The 20,633-nt window shown below is 49.1% G+C and overlaps 5 protein-coding genes across 8 annotated transcripts; 3 read left to right on the forward strand and 2 right to left on the reverse strand.

Annotated features, from left to right (window-relative positions):
* The first annotated feature begins 6 nt into the window (after positions 1-6).
* Positions 7-2,898, forward strand: homezb (homeobox and leucine zipper encoding b). Of its 2 annotated transcripts, none has more exons than XM_078105625.1 (2): positions 7-147; positions 1,198-2,898. In XM_078105625.1, the coding sequence occupies exon 2, from the start codon at positions 1,222-1,224 to the stop codon at positions 2,725-2,727; it is 1,506 nt and encodes a 501-aa protein (XP_077961751.1). In that variant the 5' UTR covers positions 7-147; positions 1,198-1,221; the 3' UTR covers positions 2,728-2,898. The 2 variants fall into 2 exon arrangements, with proteins under 2 accessions (XP_077961751.1, XP_077961752.1); XM_078105626.1 differs by lacking the exon at positions 7-147 and adding an exon at positions 258-668.
* cideb (cell death inducing DFFA like effector b) lies at positions 2,895-5,060 on the reverse strand. Its single transcript, XM_040181192.2, has 5 exons — positions 4,830-5,060; positions 4,544-4,658; positions 4,017-4,175; positions 3,713-3,903; positions 2,895-3,397 (listed from the first exon to the last, which is right to left on the reverse strand). The coding sequence occupies exons 1-5, from the start codon at positions 4,853-4,855 to the stop codon at positions 3,256-3,258; spliced, it is 633 nt and encodes a 210-aa protein (XP_040037126.2). The 5' UTR covers positions 4,856-5,060; the 3' UTR covers positions 2,895-3,255.
* A 548-nt stretch (positions 5,061-5,608) lies between these two features.
* Positions 5,609-9,504, forward strand: tinf2 (TERF1 (TRF1)-interacting nuclear factor 2). Of its 2 annotated transcripts, none has more exons than XR_013468156.1 (10): positions 5,609-6,003; positions 6,152-6,354; positions 6,467-6,574; positions 6,890-6,985; positions 7,104-7,214; positions 7,458-7,581; positions 7,689-8,388; positions 8,898-8,973; positions 9,054-9,133; positions 9,233-9,504. XR_013468156.1 is itself a non-coding variant. In XM_078105623.1 (10 exons), the coding sequence occupies exons 1-10, from the start codon at positions 5,976-5,978 to the stop codon at positions 9,344-9,346; spliced, it is 1,623 nt and encodes a 540-aa protein (XP_077961749.1). In that variant the 5' UTR covers positions 5,609-5,975; the 3' UTR covers positions 9,347-9,504. The 2 variants fall into 2 exon arrangements, 1 of the variants encoding a protein (XP_077961749.1); XM_078105623.1 differs by having other exon boundaries at positions 8,898-8,956.
* Positions 9,505-9,570: 66 nt separating this feature from the next.
* dhrs4 (dehydrogenase/reductase (SDR family) member 4) lies at positions 9,571-12,888 on the reverse strand. 2 transcript variants are annotated; one of them, XM_040179590.2, is made up of 9 exons: positions 12,763-12,888; positions 11,286-11,401; positions 10,761-10,938; positions 10,573-10,674; positions 10,379-10,449; positions 10,246-10,297; positions 10,034-10,168; positions 9,878-9,933; positions 9,571-9,807 (listed from the first exon to the last, which is right to left on the reverse strand). In XM_040179590.2, the coding sequence occupies exons 2-9, from the start codon at positions 11,396-11,398 to the stop codon at positions 9,693-9,695; spliced, it is 822 nt and encodes a 273-aa protein (XP_040035524.2). In that variant the 5' UTR covers positions 11,399-11,401; positions 12,763-12,888; the 3' UTR covers positions 9,571-9,692.
* Positions 12,124-20,610, forward strand: efs (embryonal Fyn-associated substrate). Its single transcript, XM_078105622.1, has 8 exons — positions 12,124-12,300; positions 12,795-12,993; positions 13,766-15,061; positions 15,259-15,381; positions 16,170-17,105; positions 17,321-17,392; positions 18,156-18,413; positions 18,595-20,610. Exons 2-8 carry the CDS (start codon positions 12,982-12,984, stop codon positions 18,778-18,780), a joined length of 2,883 nt encoding a protein of 960 aa, XP_077961748.1. The 5' UTR covers positions 12,124-12,300; positions 12,795-12,981; the 3' UTR covers positions 18,781-20,610.
* The last annotated feature ends 23 nt before the right edge of the window (positions 20,611-20,633 follow it).

Consider the following 20,633-nt stretch of genomic DNA (forward strand, 5'->3'; position numbering starts at 1 on the left):
GAACATAACCTTGACGATGGTGATTTATCCGCGTCTGCAGGATCGATGCAGCAGGTTCTCCTAATTGATACCAACGCGCACTGATTAAATAATCTGTATTTACGTGACTAGTAAACTGTCAGACGAGACTTCTTTCTGCTCCGAAAGGTACGTTGTGAACCAAAACCCCTCGTTATGTGACTTTAATGATCTTATCAATGTCTTCTTGGCGCCGCCATGGCCTTTAAACCTGAATCCAAAGTAGCTCAATGTTCCGCATCATAACAGCTAGCGTTAGCATTGGGTTGTCAACAAGCTAACGCAGGCAAGCTAACTAGCTAGCGATGCGGCTAATGCTAACAAACAAGCCGATCAATCATCGGAATCGATGACCGGTAACGTCTGCGCGTGATATTCTAAACTCACTTGTTATAAATGTTTTACCCCAATCACGGGTTACAGTTATTCATTTATGGTATTTTATCAACTATTTAGTTAATTAAACCGTCATAGTTTGTGAATACATCGGACAGCCCTCCGATGTGCAGCGTGACTTTCAACGTTACTTCTCTTCTCTGGAGAAACGTCCTATTTTTTAATACCTCCACTAGGTGTTTTATCCTTCTGGATTTCAGTTCTGCTTCATTGTTAACTCTGGATCCAAAACCCCTGGTGGATGAACAAATATGGTAGGCTACATTAAATATTAAACTAAAACTTTGAAATGATTGATTCACCAAATTAATACTTTTATTGTAGTTCATTTGAGGGTATTTTGCTTATAATGTGTAACCTTTTGAAATTAGACAACTTTAATGACGGATCTGAGTATGGATAACAATGATGAATAACAAACACAATAACACTCGATTAAACATGTGTTTTTGCTTATATACTCTTGGGTTAAAGTAGATAATAAGTCACTTTTATTGTATATTGGAAGTTCACCTGGGAATTGATAGATTTGTCTATTTTAAGCTTAAATCGACTTTTGCATTAAGTCATCTTCACTCGTTTGCATGGTAGCTCACATTCACCAAATACCACCAGAAATATTTAGGGGATATCTGCCATCATAGAAAAATGTGTGACTTGTAGTAAATGTATATCTTCTCAGTATTTGCTGTAACTCCTATAAAAATGGCAAACCTTTCAGTTTTTATCAGGTATTTCCTTTCTTATTTCTTTGTTTTTATTATGCTTGTCTGCTATTTCCAGGGGTCATCCCAACCCATATGAAAGATGAGTCAAAAAGCAGATGGAGGACTCCCCCGTCTCGGACAGGACACACCCAACGCTCCTGGAAAGACTTTATCAGAAGCGAACGCTGCCTTCAGTGGGAACCAGTGCAGTGTGGTGTGTCTCCCCCTGGTCTCTGACAGCCAGAAGCTCATTTGGGTTCCCTCGAACCAGATAAACCTGCAGCTGGATGGTGAGGCCAAGCTGAACGAGGCCTTCGACCAGTTTCCGTACCTGACACAGAAACGGACCGCCGAACTGGCACAGCACTGCTCTCTGCACCCGGACCAGGTGAAGGTGTGGTTCATAGCACAGAGGCTCCGCTACGGCATCAGCTGGGACGCCGAAGACATCCCCAATGTCCGTAAGGAGTTAACGTCAGGTCTGGGTAAGGACGAAGTGCAAAACGGAGAGGGGACAGAGCACGGAGGAAAGGTTCCGGAGGAACGGAGTGATGGACGGATGGTGGAAGAAAACGGGCGAGCAACGGAGAGATTGGACATGAAGCTGGAGCAACCGGCGGAGAAACCCAAGGACAGAAAAGAAGGAGACAAACGGAATAACCCAAAGAAGCGCAAGAGAATGACTGTGACCAACAACATGGGAAAGAAGAGCGTGAAGCACGAGGGAGAAGGCGTTGGGGAGAGAGCAGAGGGGGAAGAAACAAGAATCGAAGGAGCTGATGAGACAACACATTTCGCCAAAAAGAAGGAGGCAAAATCAAACCAAACATTAGCGCCCGTCCAGGGGTGGCCTTCCCGCCACAGCCTCCAGGGGCCCAATGACCTGCTGGATTCGAGCCCTCAAACTCCGGCCTTCCACGTGCCTCCCGTCACTTGCGTCCACCGAGGCCCGCTGAAACTGGAAATGGAAACGCAGACCGACCTCGACAGGGACGGACGCGCGGCTCCCGCCCATGTCCGCTTCAGGACGAAGTCGCGGGCCCAGCTGAAGATGATGCAGGCGGCGTTCTCGCAGTGCCAGTATCCCAACGTGGAGGACTACAGCCGGCTGTCGGAGGCGATCGACATGCCGCGCTACGTGTTGGTCCAGTGGTTCGGCGACATGCGCTACTACATCAAGAAATTCCACCCGCGCTGGCTGAGCGACGAGCAGTACGCCCGGGCGCTGGCCACCATCAGGGACCAGCAGAACATGAGGTCGCTGGAGAAGGTGCAGTCCCGAGGGGCCGACATAGAAGATGGAGGAGGCGGCGTTAGAGGAGGAAGCGGCGATGGAGGAGGAGGCGGCGTTGGAGGAGGAGGTGGCGATGGAGGACGAGGCGGTGGCGATGCAGGAGGAGGCGGCGGCGGCGATGCAGGAGGAGGCGGCGATGGAGGAGGCGGCGGCGATGGAGGAGGAGGCGGCGATGGAGGACGAGGCGCCTGGAGGACGAGGCTCGAGGGAGGCGGGAGCTGCAGCTCGTGGGAGGAGGAGAGCACGCCGGTGTACCCAAAGGAGAAAACGATGCAACGGCTCGCGGACTTGATGCAAACTGAAAGGGAGTGACGGCAACGCGTCTCGAGACTTTTACATTTTCGTGTTGATGTTTTAAACTTAAAGGCGGGTGTTTGATAGAACCGTGCCAAATATGTTGTTCAACTGTTTTTTCTTGAAGTGTAGGATCATCTGTAGGTGATCTTCACCAAATAAACAAAAATAAAGCACAACTCAAGTATATTCGAGCATTATGTATATATTGCACAAATGTCAACCTATGACGCACATTTTCATGTTATAAAGATTTACAATTCCTCTGCTGTTACAGACATTTATTTTGTCTGTTACATTCTGTCTATAACCTGAAGCATATCACATCATAAATCTACCATATACATAAGTCTTATCATGATTTACTGTCACAGATATGACAGATGGCCTCATTAAAGGTAACTGGCAGGACATTCAGACTAAACCATAGTTTCACAACGCGATGCTCTGTGAAGGGAATACTATCCAAGATCTAATCCAGACTACACAATCGGACCAGATGTTTCAGATGAATAGGTCCCTCTCTCTTTCTCTCTCATGGCTTTGTTAGTTCCAGCTGGCCGTGTACTCGGTCCTCTGCGGCTGCCAAAGCTCAGCGCCTTCGATGATGCGGCGGATCATGGAGGCCGAAGTGATAAGCAGGTGGCCGGCGGCGTGCAGCAGGGCGGAGGCCACGCGCAGGGCTTCTCTGAAAAACCGAGTGGAGACAGAGTGCCATTGGTTTGGTTTTGTTCGCTGCACAACTACCTGCGCAAGTCACACTTCATATCAAACTACTATTGAGTCATTTAGATCACTCGTATGAGGTCACAAGAGGTGAAATAATCCAGTAATTGTTTAGTAAATTAAACTTTGTGGGGCTCTTTGGTAAGGGCACCATAGATTGGGAACCATTTGACCTAACCACCCAATAGTATAAAAGTACTTTTCGCATTAACAATCTTCTCTCATGTTTAATTATCATGTTTTATTTATGACCCACATCATCTTCCCTCTCACTCACCTGAGGATTTTCTTGGGCCCCAGACATTCAAAGTTAGCGCTCACAGAGTACAGGCCTTGAAAGGTGGCCTTCACATTCAGGGAGCCGAAAACATCCTTCGGGCTCATCCTGTAAAGGTCAAAGGTGACGCGAGCGATGTCTCTCCCGGTGCGAGGCTTGCTGAGCTCATGGGATCTGGACACGACCGCACCCTGGTGGATCAGAGACAGCGGTCGCACGTCAAGTGTTTCTGATGCCGAGATACAAAAGGAGAAAGAAATGCGTGACAACATGGCGGGAGGGGGCAACGTTTGGTGGAACACACCGGCTGTGGTCTCCACGTCTGTCCAGGCTCCAGGGCCATGAGCATGGTGTTGTCGGGCAGGGTCATGAGGAACTCGTCGGAGTCCACCTCCGTGCCGTCCTCCTCACAGGCCAGGGACAGAGACATCGCAGACAGGGGCAGCAGCAGAGCCTGGCACACCTACAGCGCGGATTTACACAAAGCTTCAACATCCTACAACGTCGTTTTTCTGTTGTATATGACAACATTATTTTAGCGGGGAACCCAGTTGTATAGAAACTCCGACAAAAGCATTTTTTATCAGCCTATTTGATCAGTATTTATTCTCATAGAAATATGAAGCTGTGAAGATGAGAATATGAAACCCTTTAATTCAGCAGGTTACACATTTTAACTCATACTTTGGCCTTGAGTCATGATGTGATCACATATTTGACGTCATCAAGGCTCTGACAAAGATTTGAGACAAGACCATGTTTCAGTCAGTAAGTGTTCAAGCAGCCTTACCCTGATTCTGTTATTCCTGTTTGTTCTTTTTGTTTCCTCACCCTCTCTTTCAGCTCCTCCAGGGTCCCGGCTGTGATGCCCTTCCTGGTCTCCCTGTCATGACGACAGACTCTGAAGGGACGCTGTGGTGGAGACCACACTCGCTTGGTCACGGATCTGAGGAAATGCCACAGAGAAAGCTATTAGAGGCCCAAGAACAACGAGACAACACCATATCGTCCGATACCATTTAGCTTGAAATTACATTATTTTTGCAACGTCCAAGATATATGGATCATTAGGCCGATAAATAGAATAACCACAGGCAGAAACCAATGGTTCACTTACTTGATAAATGAAGATGTTGTGTCCATCCTCGTCAGTGTCTTGGTTTCTCGTCTCACAGCCTTGTTTTGTGGTAGGTTGTGTTGGTTTAACAACTAGCGATACTGTCAGGACTATTTGTGTTCGACCCAGCAGCCGGACTTTGCCCCGAATCTGTTGATGACTCTGATAGATAAAAGCACAGGGCGAAGGTCATCGAGCATGAGTGTGTTTGTGTGTTTGGGACATTCTTTCATCATCTGACAAGAGTTATTACCTCTACAGCCCGACTCGTGCTAGGTAGTTAATACAAATATTGATATTTGAGAGTTTAAAAAAAATCTGAAAGGTCTGATTGTATAGGGACATTTTACATTTTACAAAGATTAGTTTCAATCAGTTTTAATAAGAATTCCTTATATTTGTTATTTCATTTTTTTTGTGTGACAGCTAAAATAAGGTAATTTCATGTATATGTATTACAGAAACATTGATACCTCTAATGTATTCTCATTATTCAAATCTACACTCATAATGGTGATGTATAATAGTTTTTATAGACTAATTTTGGCCTTTGCAAAGACAATTATCTTTTAATTCTTCCATACTTTGCTATTGTTCACTTCCTTCCGTCTACAAATGTAGTTTCTAATACTTTCTTTTACTATTATAACATATTAACCAGTAAAATCCATGAACTGTAACGTTTTATGGCAAAACAGGTGCGACCATCGGCTGCCGGATATGCTGCTGCGTCATGTCCGGTAAAACGCAATGGGTGCGCTTCTTTTAAATCTTACAGTGGCACGTGTGAGCGGGGTTTCGTATCCGAGCCTATGTTTTCCGTTCCGAATGCGTGAAGCACCGCCCACTCGGTGCAGACGAATAATAATCCCTGGAAATTGATAAAGTCTGAGGAAGGCGGGAGGCTGAGAACCACAACTTTTGGCGGAGCTTTGTTCGGGTGGGCTAAACAACAACAACAACAACAACAACGGGGTGTAATGATACACAGCGCGGAGCGAACACGTTGTCAGCTGCGTTTCCTTGACAACTGTTCCTTCTTTGTCCGCTCGAAGTTCACTCGTGGAGTAATGTGTCCACGTTGCTAATCTACCGTTTAATTAACGTCAGCTTGTAAACCTCCACTGACTTTCCGACCCAGTGAGTATGGCTACAAGAAGTACCGATGAAAACGGTGAGCATTGGAGTGCTGCGTGTGAAACCGTGTTTGTCAACGTCGTAGTAAACTTGGTTGAGTCATGTCCGTTTTAAGGTTGAGGTGGGTGTCGGTGGAGCGATGCCATTGGGTGCCTGACGTGTATTTTATTTTTGTCCTGCCCCAGATGGCAGCCTTCCCTTCGCCGCACTCACGCTCCTCGCCCCGCCGGTGCGCCTGGTGTCGGCCGCCCTCTGGAAAGTGATGAAGAAGAGGGACGTGATGCAGTACGGGGTGGTGGAGGAAGTCGTGACCTCCGCCTGCGAGACCGTCCCGGGTCTGCTGACCGTGAGACACCAGGCCAAGCTGGCTCTGGGGCTGAGGGGACGGGTGAGCCTCCGACGTTACTCCTACACCCCCCCCTACACCCCCTCCCCCTTATTCTGTCCCATCGTGTTATTGTCCTTTTAGAGATGTACATCGAGGGCATTTTTATTTTCAGTTGATCCTGGAGCTGTGCAGCAGGCGGCCGGAGGAAAAGGTCATCGTGCCGCACCTGAAGAGGATGTGCGCTCCTGCTGCTATGTCAACCTCCTGCGCTTCTGCAATGGTAAATTTAATTTAATGTTCATCAGCACGTCAAATGTATTTTTTTTTTGTCACTCATAACTGTTTTTAGTTTGGTTTTAATCCAAAGAAAAAACGCCTTACGCTTAATGCACAGCAATACGACCACGGTGATCAGTGATTAGAGAATTGAACGTATCGATTAATCTAAGCGGTCAGACACTTTTACTTTAACGCACAATATTTGATCAGATCAGAAACAAAGGGTAAACTTCAGATGTTTAGTTTTTGATTATAGAACGCATATGTTATCACTCCAGCATGGAATAGATGTAACTTTTGCTTTTCTTGCTCCTAGAAGAGGGACGTAAAGGTCCGGAAAACAGTGGAAAGTTTCAATTTACTAGTTGACATTTTGCTAAAAGATCCAACGGAGAGACAACGCTTCTACGAGGTGAGTCCCTCCTCAATCATACAACAGAAGACCTGATATCAGTGTGTATTGTGATCATTTCTCTGCTAAGCCACATAGAAATGTACAAGCCAACCCTTGTTCTCCTCTCTTCCGACAGGAGGACTTTCCTTTGGATTACGGGCCAAAGTTTGACCAGGAGCTGGAGAAGCTCCTGTGGGAGTTTTTGATTCGACTGGATCAGTTACTTCCGGTTCCCAGCCTTGCTCAGGTAGTTGGGGCTTCTTCCCCCCCCCGATGCTTCACCCACTACGGTCTCTCCCTCATCCCGTTACACAGTGCAGTCTTCTGTAAAAAGTCAACTAACAACTCTTGTTAGTTGGAAGTTTCCGCCCGCAAGAACAATTTAAATCAATAATATGTAGTTGCGGTGGATGAAAGATGTGAAAAAGCAAAGTGCTTTGACTGTAGCTGGTAGTCGTCTGAAAATGAAAAGCTGTTTGTTTGTCCACAGACGGTGTCGTGGCTGAGTGAAGCCCCCGCTGTCCTGGAGGAGTGTGCGCGGGCGGCGACCCAACCGCAGCTCCTCAGGGTCTTGCTTCAACATCAAACCTGTCTGGGCCACCTGGAGGCTGCAGGTAGAACTATTCCATTACTGCCCTCCTGAGCTTATCTAAGCCCCCTTAGCTGCAATGACTGTAGATCACTGATGGTTCTCATTATCCACATGTTGTTGTTTTTACAGCATCGCTCCCTCCGAACATGGGAGACTCCATCCTAGCTTCACTTTCTCTGCCCCCCTCTGGAAGGATACCTTCAAATCCATCAACAGGAGCCAAAACGTCCCGAGCGGACCAGTCCAATAGCACACAGAGAGCAGACAAAACGGCATTCATCACACCCGTTATCGGACTCATATCCAACGAAGACGTGCCGGTTATGGTGAGGAAAACGGATGCAACAAATGAGCACCCGCACCCCAAAAAGAACTTGAAATACACTGGGGTCAAAGAGAGACAGACGAAAGATGGTGAAGAACGAGTGGAGGCGGGAGAGCGACACCTCAAAACGGCCTCAGAAGGTGGAATAAAGCGCAAGCAACCCGACCAAGGAGAAAGCGAATCTGAGGAGGTGGAGGAGGTGGTCTGCATATCCAGTTCCGGGGAAGAGAGCGTGAGCATGTGTTTAAGAAATGTAGCGAGCGCGACCGAGCGGAGTCGAAGCGGTGGGAGCCGAGGAGCCGTAGAAAGCGAGCGGCGTGCCCTGGAGGGCTGTTTGACCCGACTGGGCGTCCGAAGGCTGCACCTCCCCGACGATCCGTTCCTCTGCTCCGTCTTTGTCACCTGCCTGAAGAGCCAACCCAGAGTTGAGGTAGATAAAATGACTCTCGCCGGAGACTCCTCCTACGCGAAAAGGCCGCTGGACCCCGAGCTGGAGGATAAAGAGTAAGAGATGTGGCAACACGGTGCAAAACACGCCAGCAAGCGCCTTCCGAAGCCAGCTAAACTACGTGACGTGTTTCTGACTTTGTTCTCTATCTTTTTCACTGCCTCGTGTCCTTGTGTGGTACTTTGGTGAAGTCATTGACAAAACAAGAGAACCCTTGAGACATTTAAGTGATGTATATAAAAAGAAGTAAACATTGTAGTTGTTTAAACTCTCTAAATACAATAAAACAACTGATTTAGTGCAAAGTTTCCGGTTTCATTTGGTTTTTCTGTCTGTCAGATATTCTTAGTGATTTTAAATCACAATTTTAATTTGGAATTTCAGATCCTAATGAAGAGAATCTTATTTATGATTCATCTGCATTTCAGTGTTTTCTGTTATTCTTAAGACCCCAATAGAAAAAGCTCAGTGAAAGGATTTCCTGCGCTATTCACCAGCTGTTAAAAATTGAATTAATGAAGCGATGACTTGACTTTGTGGTTTAATTGTCGTTTCTTCTTGGCAGAAATCTTCCTGTATTACCAAGTATGAGCAGCTCTCCCTCTCTGCAGCGCCGTCACACAGGTGATCGAACAAAGCAGGTCTCTCCAACGCAAAGCTTCGTAAAAAAACAACTTTTAAAAAAAAATTTTTTTAACCGTGGTGTCTTTTGTGTGCTCAGCGACGTCGGGCCTCGTAGTCTGCTCCAACGACTACGTGGCCGACTCCGAGGACGAGGCGACTAAGAACTTCAAAAGCAGGGTGTGTATTCTCCAAAACACGATGCTTAAAAAAAAACAAAAAACACGTACGTTTTGAGTTTGATCCGTCGTCGGTGTCCTTCTGACTCTCTTCCCTCAGCTGTTCGTGAAGCGCTACCACAAGACCAAACACGGCACGTATGTTCCCACGCTGCGGGAGTTCTGGAAGCCCGGGACGACGCAGCGGGACCTGAAGTCTACTGGAGGCAGATGAGGCAAATGGATTTCACCCGCCGAAATCTTTTGTCGTCGTGGACTTTCTCTCTTGCCCTAAAATGCTCATCATAGGTGCCCGTCGTGCAGATGTGTGTCCTTTTCCAGATTGTCAGTGTGTTGTTTTATGTAAATAAAGACCGGAATATTTAAAACCAATGTGATGCAGAAGTGGGTCATTTCCTACAGTTGGAGCATTTAAACATGACATGGAGGCATGTGTGCTTGATTTGAAAACCTTCACATTCATTTAATTACACCTCATCACATGGACTTTTTAAATGAATTTGTTGTTTCCTATTAGGGTGCATTCAGTCAAATAGTTCAGTTGCGCCCCCCCTGGAGAATCAGAGTCGGCAGCCGATCCCTCCGGTCACGGTGACGGTCTCTCCGGTGATGTAGGAAGCCTCCTCGGAGCACAAGAAGGCGATCACTCCCCCCACCTCCTCTGGCTCTCCGATTCTGTCGGGCAAAGTGTGAGATGTGGCATTTGTGCGTCTGTATTTCGTGCGCCGCTCGTGACGAGTCGTACCTTTTGATGCTGAGCTGCTTTTTAAACTCGTCCACGATGTCTTCGTTTCCCCATAACTGCAAGGACACAATGTGTCACAGAGATGTTAACTTTTAACAAATAACCCCCCCACCCGGCTTGTAAATGTGGGATCTGAGTGTTTTTTCTGCTCCTCACCGCGGAGCTGAAGCGGGTCTTGATGACCCCCGGGGCCACGCAGTTCACTCGGATGTTATCTTGGGCCAGCTCGGGGGCCAGAGCGCGGGTCAGCCCCAGCAGAGCGGTCTTACTCACGCTGTAAGGACCCAAAGCCTGCAGAGACGGAGACGCGGCGTCCTTAACGCGGGTCTCCACCTCGCGTCTATCCGAATGCAAGCGCTCTGACTCACCTGCATGGGTTGGTATCCAGCCACAGACGACACAAACACCACGTTGCCACCTCTACAATAGAGCGACACGGGGCATTTGTGGTTAAATGCACAGCGTGTGTAGTTTGGATTGTGTTTTGGGTCAGTCGCTCACCCCCTCTTCACCATGTGAGGCACCACCAACTTGGTCATGAGGAAGGCCGACGTCACGTTGACAGACAGGATCTACGGAGGAATGATCCAACGTCAACAGAAACAAACGCAGGAAGACGGAAAGCTTCTCTCAGCCGTTCAAACAATTCTTCGTGATCTTCTGGCTTTTCTAAAGTGATCCCCGTTGGGACGTACCTTGTCCCACACGTCCTGTGTGGACTCCATGATGTTTCCGAAGAAAGGGTTGACCGCCGCGTTGGATACCAGAATGTCAACGCCGCCGCACTGATCCAGGGTCTGGCCCAAACACCCGGTGACACTATTAACGTCATAAGTCACATGAATCCCCTCACAACGATGGCCGCTCAGCCACGTGGACCCACCGTTTGGAGCAGTTTTTCTCGGTCTTCCGCCTTGCCCACGTTACAGGTGGTGCCAGTCACCTGGATGCTGTGGCTCTGCAGCAGCGCCACGGCCTTGTCCACGTTGGCCTGCCGCCGGCTGCTCACCACCACGTGGGCTCCTCTCTTTCCCAGAGCCTGAGCTGCAGCCAGACCAATTCTGAAGAGGAGGAGGGGGGGGGGAGGGTGCTTAAATAATGATGTGTCACGGTTAACATGACATCATTATGTGAGACGCTCGTTTCAGATCATTGCAAGGATCAATCCTTTGAATAATAAAGACATGAAGCCTATTTCCCCATAGTGATGCTACCAGCTTATTTTGTGATCCTGATGCGTCACTTTGCCCGGGCCTTTTCTGACCTGGAGTGTTGCAGTTTACAGTTCTGTTTTTAGGAAGCAGGTAAGCGTGCGCTCAATACCAGCCTAGTAAAATCCGCACCATTGTTTTTTTGTGTATTTTTTGGAGAGTACGGACAAAAGAGGAATTCATAAAGCTGTTCATACCCATCCGTGGAGGCGGTGACTATGGCTACCTTTCCGGCGAGGCTACTTTGAGACATACTTCTTCGGCCAACAACAGGATTGGTTCCAAGGCACCTGAATACACTCCTCAACATCCCCTGTGAGCACAGAACGTCCACGGATGTTATTTATATTAAAACGGTGTTTCTAGGGTAGAGGTCACCTGACGGTGGTGGGTCACAAGCTTGCGGTGCTTTGAGATGGAAGTAAACAAATAAACAATTACACTTCAACAATGAATACAGCTGTAAATACATCAGGATGCTGCAGCAACGTAATAGTACGGGTTTAAGGCGAACGAAGATTTAGTAAAAGTTTTACGACGGACACTTTGTTGCATAACCAACCAGCGTTAATGCAATTACACAAATGTGATTGTTCGCATTATCTCACCTTTCAGTGTATGCAGTATTGAAGGTGAGATCGAACAGAGGAGAAATTTGTTAAAAGACAAAGTCTACTTCTGGACCTTTAGTCGACTCATGTGTCATTGTGTTTTCCGGGTAAGATTCACGCTGTCAAAATAAAAGCTTTCAGTCAGAAGCAAAACGAAATCGACTGAAACCAAGTCAGTCAAAAACAATGATGTCATTCGTTCAGGAAATGCATGTTGCGGTACTGTCCTCTAATATACACGGAACACACATTTAGCCTTTTTTTCACAGCATCGTTTTCCGATTAACACAAAAATCCGGACGCCGCTAACGCATCTCGCAGCAACGAACCAATCATAAACGCGGCGTGTTCCCAGCGGCAGAGTGACGCGAGCTCACAAGCGCTGGATCGGTCTAAACGCTTAAGCGCAGGCCAGCGTTACGCTTACAGATCTGATAACTGCGCGAGGCGCGAGGAGGCGGAGATAACGTTGTTGTCATCGCCGAAGATGATTGAACGCCGACGGCCTCAGATTTTCACGCCTGAGAAGAAGTGATTAGAACGGACCCGGACTGTACGCCGATGCGAGGTTTACGGGCGATAATATTCAAAAAAAAAAAAGGTAACCCGAATTATTTTTTACGGTGGTGGCTTTGGTCACTCCCGTTTACCGGAGAGCAGAGGAGCGCGACGCGTTTCACCCGGCGGTGCCATTGTTGCTTTGGAGCTGAACTTTCGCGTTAGCAGCGAAAGGCGATGAAGATAACCATCTTTTAACGTATAGCTAGCTACCTAGCGTAAAGCTAACTACATAGCTAGCAGCTAGGCCGCGACAGAACAGCTGGCCTCATTCAAGCTAACATTTTCCTATACTTAAACGAATCCTCGTTCCTACCTCAATAGCTATGTATAATAAAAAAAATATTTTTTTTTGATCGTGCACGCTATTTTTTTTAATGTTGCTGCTAAGCTAACGTTAGCTCGCAGTTAACGTGACGTTTACGCCATTGGGCGTGGAGAAGAGGGGGGACAGGTGTTACCGCTTTCCGCCTACCGTTTCTTCGTTTCACATGTGCTCACTTACTGAACTGTGTTTTGCATGAACGTGTCGTGGAGGAATGGGGGTCCGCGTGAAGCCCGGACTGTGAGATGTGTCCTCCCCCCGACTCTGCCGTGCTTCAGCACCGAGACCCTCTGGCGACCTGCTCGTCCGTGAGAACCAGCGCCGACCTCGATGGACGACCCCGGCCGACCGGGACCCTGGAGTGATCTTCTCTGAGTCTTTACTGTTCACTAAGCAACGATGTCGGTCTCCGTGAGTATGCATGCACTATCTCATTTGAATTTACGCCTTTGATGGTTTCATAGTGATATGAAACAGTTTTTGACGCTAAATAGTTTATGATTTGAATGTTGTATTATTGTGACTTATCTCACCGTATCTATAATAGTGCACCAGGACACCTCATTGCCTCCATTACTATTGTAAGGGGGCCCCACATGGCTCGATGGAGCCCAGTTGTCCCCCAGGGGGTTGGTTTAGAAAATGAAAGGGGGCCTGACTCTCTGGCTTTAGGATGGGCAATTAAATCCTAAACAGCGAGGGACAGATGTGCCTCTTATCCCCTCCCCCGCCTCCTCATCTCGCTCATTACCATTAAGCCCTTGTGTCCCTGCGAACATTGATCCTCCCCGACTGTGCCCCTCTTTCGCTCAGCCTCATAATTATTTACACAGCTGTGAATTTTGACTTTGTCATGATGCCCAGCTTTTACCATATTATTATTATTTTTGTTCGCTCAGCCTCTTCCTGTCTCTGCCTCTGAAAGTTTTTAACGAGATGTTCCCGATTCACTCCCATTGACTCTCCGTTCAATAGCCCCAAACAATCAGCCTTTTGATACTACTGACTTGGCAGCGCCACGTCAATGTCCTTGTTTGTTTGTGGTGAACAGATGTGAGACTCTAGCTTGTGTGAATTTACGCTGTCGATTACTTTTAATGGCCGTTTGCTGGGTTTTGGATGATTTGAATGGCAGGCCCTGTTTTTTTACGACCTCTTCTTTTGTTCTCGTCCTCCCTCTCAGACGGTATTGGCGAAGGCGCTGTTCGACAACGCAGCAGAGAGCCCGGAGGAGCTGGCTTTCCGTAAGGGGGACATACTGATGGTTCTGGAGCAGGAGCAGGGCGGCGGGCCGGGCTGGTGGCTCTGCTCCCTGCATGGCAGACAGGGCATCGCCCCGGCGAACCGCCTCAAACTCCTCCAGACGGCCCCGGCCCCGGGCTCCGACCCGCGGCACGGCTCCACCGAGGACTCTGTGTACCTGTCGCCTGTCCCGCCGATGGCCCGGACCGCCTGTGGCGGCAGTGCCGAGGACGTGGACGGCGTGTACCGCTCGCCGCCGGGCATCGGCGAGCCACGAGGAGCTGCGCTGAGGCCCGGGGAGCTCCGCAGAGTCGAGGGCGGGCGCCCGCGCTCCCACTCGAGCTCGGGCCTCCGGCCGAGACCCGACTGGGACTTGGGGGTGGGGGGGCGTCCGCGCTCGCCCTCTCTGAGAGGTCGAGGTGCAGAGGTGTCGGGGACGCTTTATCAGACTCCGGGAAGTCCCGTGCCTTCAGGAGCTCCGCATGCCAGACCGGCCGCTTCAGAGTCTGTGTACCTCGCCCCCACCGGAGTTCCGAGGGCTGCCGATGAACCCGAGGACACGACATATTTAGTCCCTAGAGAAACACTAACGTCAGCAACCTCGGACGACTGTTATCTGGTGCCCAAAGGTACGCCTCTCGCAGGCGACGATGTTTACCAGTCCCCTACTGGAGGGGTGTGCCCTACCGGTCCCAGTGGAATCCCTGGTAACCCGCAGCTGAAAGTGAGCCAGGACACGCCTGCCATGTATCAGACACCCACCCCAGTGGGAGCAAGCCTCCACAGGACTTCAGCCACCGTTTTGGCCCACCAGCACCCATCTCCATTATCCCACGTGCAAGGATCTCCCAGAGCTCTGCTCAAGGGAGTTCCACCAAGCCCCGCCGTGGCCAGGGGCAAACCCAGCATGGCCGCTCACCGGGGGTCTCCTTTGCTGGGCCGAGCGGGGAAGGTCAGGGTCCCCGGCTCGCCGAATTTTGCCCGCAAACCTCCTCCACCCGCACCTCCGGTGAGGGGAGTCACCAAGAAAGAGGCTGCACAGTCTTTGGCTGATTCAAACGGTTACCCCAAACCCAACGCTCAGGTCACTTCTGCGAGCCCTCAGCAAGAGGAGGACAAACCGAGGGGGGGTCCTGAGAGCAAGGATGACCGGACGAATGGTCTCCTGGAGAAAAGCAACAACATGCTGAACAAAAGGGGAGATAAGCCGGATTACTCGGATGATGTGGATGACCAGGTTTGTGATTTCTGCTTCACCGACCTCACGTGTTGTTGTTGTAGGGTCATTTGTTTTTTATATATTGATCCAAAAATGTAATTTATTGCTGCGCGTGGAGCCAGTTGGCACGTTGTCCGAGCTTTGATCGGCCTGTTTGAAAAATGTACAACTTACGATCGACCAACACCGGCAATCGGTTTGCGTTGTGTTGGTAGGTGTATGATACTCCTCCCAGTGGCAGGTGGCAGCGGCCTGTCGGGTCGTCCCGTGGCGACGACGATGACGGCATCTACGACACCCCTCGCTGTGTCCCACCACAAGTTGATTCTGAGACGGAGGTAAAGACCCTCCTGACATGTATGACTTTTATCACATTTGGGAGATTGAAATGTCTGTTGACGTATAATTTGGGTTTTGCAGTCTGCAGGCATTTGAATCAATGACGTATTCCAGAGGTCTTTTTCTGTTATGCCTATAATTAAGGTTTTCTTTCGTATTCCGACATTTAAATGACAATCTTTATGAATATTAGAGTAGACTGAGAAATGACGGGAACCTGGTGTTTTGAATTCATGTCTGCACAAGTGAAGCAACAACAGATGACTCCCTGACACCCTTTCTCCCCGCATTCCGCCATCGGTCTGTGTCCCTGCCCCCCCTCCTCCATGGCGGGGCCACACCTGTCTCTCCCTCTCTACTGGGAGAGCCAGTCTAACCAGTCCAAATGCTGGTGCTATTTTCTCCCAGTCACACCCATCTGTCGAGGCCACACCAAAGCCCGTCCACCAGCACCCTGCCCCCAGCGGTCTCCCCCTTTAACGTTACTGAAATACGTCTGCCAGCTGTTGGATTCTTTTTTTTCCCCCGTTGCCTGCAATTACCGCACGTTGACTCCCTGCTTTTAGACTTCGCTCTTCTTGCAGTCTTAACGGATCTCTTGCCAACGTTTGGACTTTGTGCAATGCGTTTTTGCTTTTTTACCAGATCATCCAAGCACCAGCCGGGTTTAAAGGAAGTCTAAAGTCTTAAAGTCTGTCTCCATAGAAATGACCCGTTATCCTCACGGCCATAAAGAGAACAACACGCGAAATTCCAGAAACATTCCCTCTGTCTTCTCCTCCACCAGGTCTACGACGTCCCCACCATCACTCTCAATCCATCCGCGTCAGACGCCCAGCCGGAAGAGGTCGAAGAAGACGTGTACAGTGTTCCTACGCTCCCGGGGGTGCCTCTGGGCCCGGGCGAGTCCACCGCCAGCCTCTCCGGCGAGGACGCCGGACAGCTCTATCGGGTCCCGGGGTCTGAGAAGCGAGTCGCCGGCGGAGGTCACAACCGGGACTCTTGTGAGCCCGACCGCGGCATCTACGACATGCCCGCGCTGTCCGCCGACGTCCTCCCCCGCTCCCTGTCGTCGTCCTCCACCTCCACCCGCCGCCTCTCCGTCTCCAGCAACGGCTCGGGCGACGTGCAGTGGAGGGCCACGCTGTCCGGCCTCGTCCACGCGGTGCTGAGCGCCGCCTCCGGCTCGGCCTCCGCTCTGTCGTCACGGGAGCTGGCCACCTCGCTGGCGGAGATCCTGTCCACCTGGAAGGCGTGCCACGCCGACGACCCCCCGCCGCCTCTGCAGCAGGCGTGGGCCCGCCTCTCGGACCTCCTGCCGGCGCTGTCCGCCGTGGGCGCCGCGCCGCCCTCCGAGGGGCTGTTGACGCTGGTCCAGCGCTCCCTGGAGGAGAGCGCCCTCCTCCTGCAGGCTCAGGGCCGACCGCGGTTGCCTTCACAGGACTCGCTGTCCCGCCGGCCGCTGCCCGCGCTCCCGCTGCCCGACGGGAAGCCCTCGGCCGGCGGGATGGGCTCCCGCAAAGGCAGCTGGATCCAGGAGCGGCCCCTGCCGCCGACACCTCAGCCCGCCTTCCCCCTGCCGCCCGCTCTGTCGACGGTGACGGTGACCATAGGCCCCGGCGACGGCGAGGACGACCCCAGCAACGAGTACGCGGGCATCGGCTTGACGCCCATCCCGCCCCCCGCGCCCACTGGAGACAGCGTAGGATACGTCAAGCTGCAGGTCTGCTTTCATGATGAAATAAATTTATTTTCATTTCAATACTTTTTCAGGCAGCCAAGTAGTGTTTTTAATATCATTTATAATCACATGATTATTTTTTATTTATTTTGCACTCATTTGTTGCTAACTGTTCATACGTGTCTTGAGTGCACATGAGGATCTATGGCAGCCACGCTGTCTGGATACGTGTCTGACTGTTCTTTCTCCCACATCAGGGTAAACCTGAGCCACTTCCTGATATTCTTAGTGAGAACGGACACATGCAGACGATCAATGCAGATCCAATGGTACGTCTCTTCTTCCTGTTTACCGCCGCAAACACACAATCCTTCACTTCTGCAATACAAAAGTTTTTGTTGAACAGAAACACACAGCGAGTCGACACAAATGAGTCATTGATTCGCTCTGTTGTTCGCCGTGTTTACTAATGAACAAACTGACTGATTAATCCAGCTCGCTGCAGCTCCTTGGTCAAAACCCATCTTTAGTCTGCACACACACACACACACACACACACAATGTTTACCCAACACCACCTGCCTGAACATCACGTTAACCCCTGCCTCATGAATCTGTGCAGCCATCCATCATTCTTAAGAGAATCTTCTAATGATGCCAGTCTTTGTTCTCCTGATAATCCAACATCAAAGCTTCCAGTCTTGAGACGGCACACATAAGCAGAGAAACAGTCACGTCTTGTCTTCTGTTCTCTCTTGGGTCGGTTCTGGCTCATGTTTCTTGAGACTGAGGTCACGTTTTTCTCATCGCTCAGTCTGCATGTCTTTCTGCTCCTTTCTGGGTTCCTTGGTTACGCCACAGGCGACCAACAAGTGGCCATTTGTGAATCGTAACAATCTTGCCTCACATAGACGGAGGCTGCAGGACAATAAGTGACAGAAAAGCCCAGTGTGAAAAACATCTGTGCATTTCTAAGGCTGAAAAGAAAAAGTGTTTCTCACTTTTCTATTATAATGCATTATATTTTTCACATATGTGACTGTCGGGGAAAGTTGTGCTGCACAAACTCTAACCTCCTCCTCCCTCGCACAGTTGACCCCGTCCCCTCCTCTCCCGCTGTCCCTCTCCCTGGAGGACTCGGAGCTGCTGTCCTTTTACTCGTCCCAGAGTCTCGCTCACCTCTCCTGCCTGGCGGACGCCATAGACGTGCTCTTCAGCAGCGTGCAGGGCAACCAGCCGCCGCGCATCTTCGTCGCCCGGGGGAAGAGCCTCATCGTGACGGCGCACAAGCTGGTGTTTATCGGGGACACGCTCTCCCGCCTCCTCACCTCCGCCGACCTCCGGGCCAAGGTATGGAGAGAGGGGGAGAGATAGACGTTTGACATGGCGAGAATGGGTCTTTTTGACTTATAACTATGCCTGCTCGAGTCTTAATGTAGAGTAAAAAGTCAGTTTTAAAACAATTTAAATATACCAAAGTTGTGGAATAAATCATTTTTGTGTATTTTTTCTTTTTTTTTTTTAAACCTAGATCACAACCTCAGGAGGACGACTCTGTCAGGCCTTGAAGTCTGTGGTCGTGGCAACAAAGGGCGCCGCACAAAACTACCCGTCTGTACCCGCCACCCAGGAGATGGTGGACCGCGTGGCCGAGCTCTCCCAGCAGGCCGCCGGCTTCTCCACGCTGCTGCAGCGCCTGGCCGAAATATCTTCATGATGTTTCACACCCCTCCGCTTAAAAACGTTGTTTACACTACGCGCCTACATGTTTTCTCCTCTTTTTAAAATGTTTAAAATGCCTTATTTGTTGAACGGGATCGACGCGAACCTTGGAGTTTGTGTTTCGCTGCAGCTGTTACTGAGATGGGTTGTTGAGCGTTGGTTCCTTTCCTCCTCTCCGTGTGTGTGCGCGTGTGTGTGTGTGTGTGTTGGCTTGCCTTTTGTTTATACACTGACCTCCGTGCTTTGATGCCTTCCCCCCCCCCGAGTGTTAACTTATTGAATATATGAAGCCGTGGCTTTGAGTGTCCGTGCGAACGGTTGATCATTGGAGCTTTGCTTTATTATGTTTGCCATATTTTCTTTCTTTCCTCCCTCTATTTATTCAGCCATCCCCCTCTGTTCCACAAATAGCCCAGAAGGAGGCCTAACATCCTGGTTCTGGCCTACTTTTTTACTGTTAACCTGAATGGCCCTTTTGTGGTTATCATTTTCCAGCTGTCGAAGCAGCGCATTGAGTGTTTGGGGCTTATAATAGAGAAGATATAAGATATGGAGTAAGTTGTCGAGTAGGAAGTTCGCCTGACTTACATTCATAAATCTGTGCAAGTATTTGTCTACCCGTGTACACTAGAACGGCTCAGAAACCGCTCAAAACCTTTTCAGTGTAAATAAGAACGTGCCATCCTGTCACACAGAGATAGAATCGCGGTCGGTTTCGATAGTTCTGTCGAAATCGTCCTGTTCTTTTCCCACACTCACGTGGGAACCTGGCAGCGAATGATAAACCCGTTCCAAGCTCACCTGTCTCCACACGTCTTGTTACGATTCGCATGCATACTTTTGACTTTTGTTGTTTCCCACAAACTGCTCGACCCCTGTCAGCAGTGCTTACTCACTCCTGCGTTTATTGCGTTGGGTAGAAACTAATGCTGCGAGTGGATGCATATATAATCATGAATAATACAAGTCATTGCAGGGGAACATGGTTTGGAATTTATTATACGTATTACCGAGCCCTGGTTGAAATGGTGACGTGAAGCACAGCATAGTTAACCAGTTTCCTTTCCTCCAGAAAATACTACTACAGTCTGATGTCTTAACATTGTTCCTTTTTATACCACTTATCAGATTTGATATGTTGGTTTGATGTTGAACACTACACAACCCTCAACACTACAAAGGGCATATCCAAAGTTCTAATGCTTTGCGCGCTCGCTCTTATGGTTGGTCATCTTGTTTTATCTTTCATACTTCCAGATCAAAGTCAGTATCATCAGAGCGTTGCATAATCATTTTCTCACTGTTTAAATCATTCTTTCAATCGGAGTTCTGCCTGCTTTCGCATCTCCTTGCTGTAGTGGCACCGTGTGGATGTTTAAGGTATTGTTTTTTGTTCTTTTTAAATACATGCTCCACACTCTTATGAATGATGAGAACGTGATTGGCAAGTTACCTTTAGCAGTATATTTATTCCTGTCAATTTTTCATGTTCTTTCCAGTTTGCATGGCTTTGATTTGCTTGAATTTGATATATGCACACACTTTGCCGTGGGGCAATATTTCTGGGTAATTTACAAATGAACATCTCTTTTTCTGAAAAATATGCTACGCTGCAGTTCAAATATGTAGCTGTTTTTTTTTTCTTTTGTACAAGGAAGTTTTCTACAATATGAACTCGTATGAGTCCATCTGTATTTGCTGAGAGGGTATCAAACTGAATCTTTGACTTTCCAACAGTAATACAGCTTAAGTTTAACACTACATTTGATGTCTGTCTTGTATTCCTGTTCAGAATGCACAAATAGATCTTTTGTAATTAAACAAATATGTTTGGACTTTTTTTTCAAT

The sequence above is a fragment of the Gasterosteus aculeatus genome, chromosome 7 (genome assembly GCF_964276395.1).
Source record: "Gasterosteus aculeatus chromosome 7, fGasAcu3.hap1.1, whole genome shotgun sequence".
Classification (NCBI taxonomy): Eukaryota; Metazoa; Chordata; class Actinopteri; order Perciformes; family Gasterosteidae; genus Gasterosteus; species Gasterosteus aculeatus.

Coding starts and splice junctions, on each gene's coding strand:
- efs (XM_078105622.1), top strand. Junction 15,382..16,169: donor AAGTTGATTCTGAGACGGAG/GTAAAGACCCTC, acceptor CTCCTCCACCAG/GTCTACGACGTCCCCACCAT. Junction 17,106..17,320: donor TAGGATACGTCAAGCTGCAG/GTCTGCTTTCAT, acceptor CTCCCACATCAG/GGTAAACCTGAGCCACTTCC.
- cideb (XM_040181192.2), bottom strand. CDS start 4,855: ATGGACACAACATCTTCATTTATCAA. Junction 3,904..4,016: donor AGACGTGGAGACCACAGCCG/GTGTGTTCCACC, acceptor CTGATCCACCAG/GGTGCGGTCGTGTCCAGATC. Junction 3,398..3,712: donor GGGCCCAAGAAAATCCTCAG/GTGAGTGAGAGG, acceptor TCGGTTTTTCAG/AGAAGCCCTGCGCGTGGCCT.
- homezb (XM_078105625.1), top strand. CDS start 1,222: ATGAGTCAAAAAGCAGATGGAGGACTCCCCCGTCTCGGACAGGACACA.
- tinf2 (XM_078105623.1), top strand. CDS start 5,976: ATGGCTACAAGAAGTACCGATGAAAACG. Junction 6,355..6,466: donor CTCTGGGGCTGAGGGGACGG/GTGAGCCTCCGA, acceptor TTTTATTTTCAG/TTGATCCTGGAGCTGTGCAG. Junction 6,986..7,103: donor AGAGACAACGCTTCTACGAG/GTGAGTCCCTCC, acceptor CTCTTCCGACAG/GAGGACTTTCCTTTGGATTA.
- dhrs4 (XM_040179590.2), bottom strand. CDS start 11,398: ATGTTGAGGAGTGTATTCAGGTGCCTTGGAACCAATCCTGTTGTTGGC. Junction 10,298..10,378: donor CCTCACATGGTGAAGAGGGG/GTGAGCGACTGA, acceptor GCTCTATTGTAG/AGGTGGCAACGTGGTGTTTG. Junction 10,169..10,245: donor CTGGATACCAACCCATGCAG/GTGAGTCAGAGC, acceptor CCGTCTCTGCAG/GCTTTGGGTCCTTACAGCGT.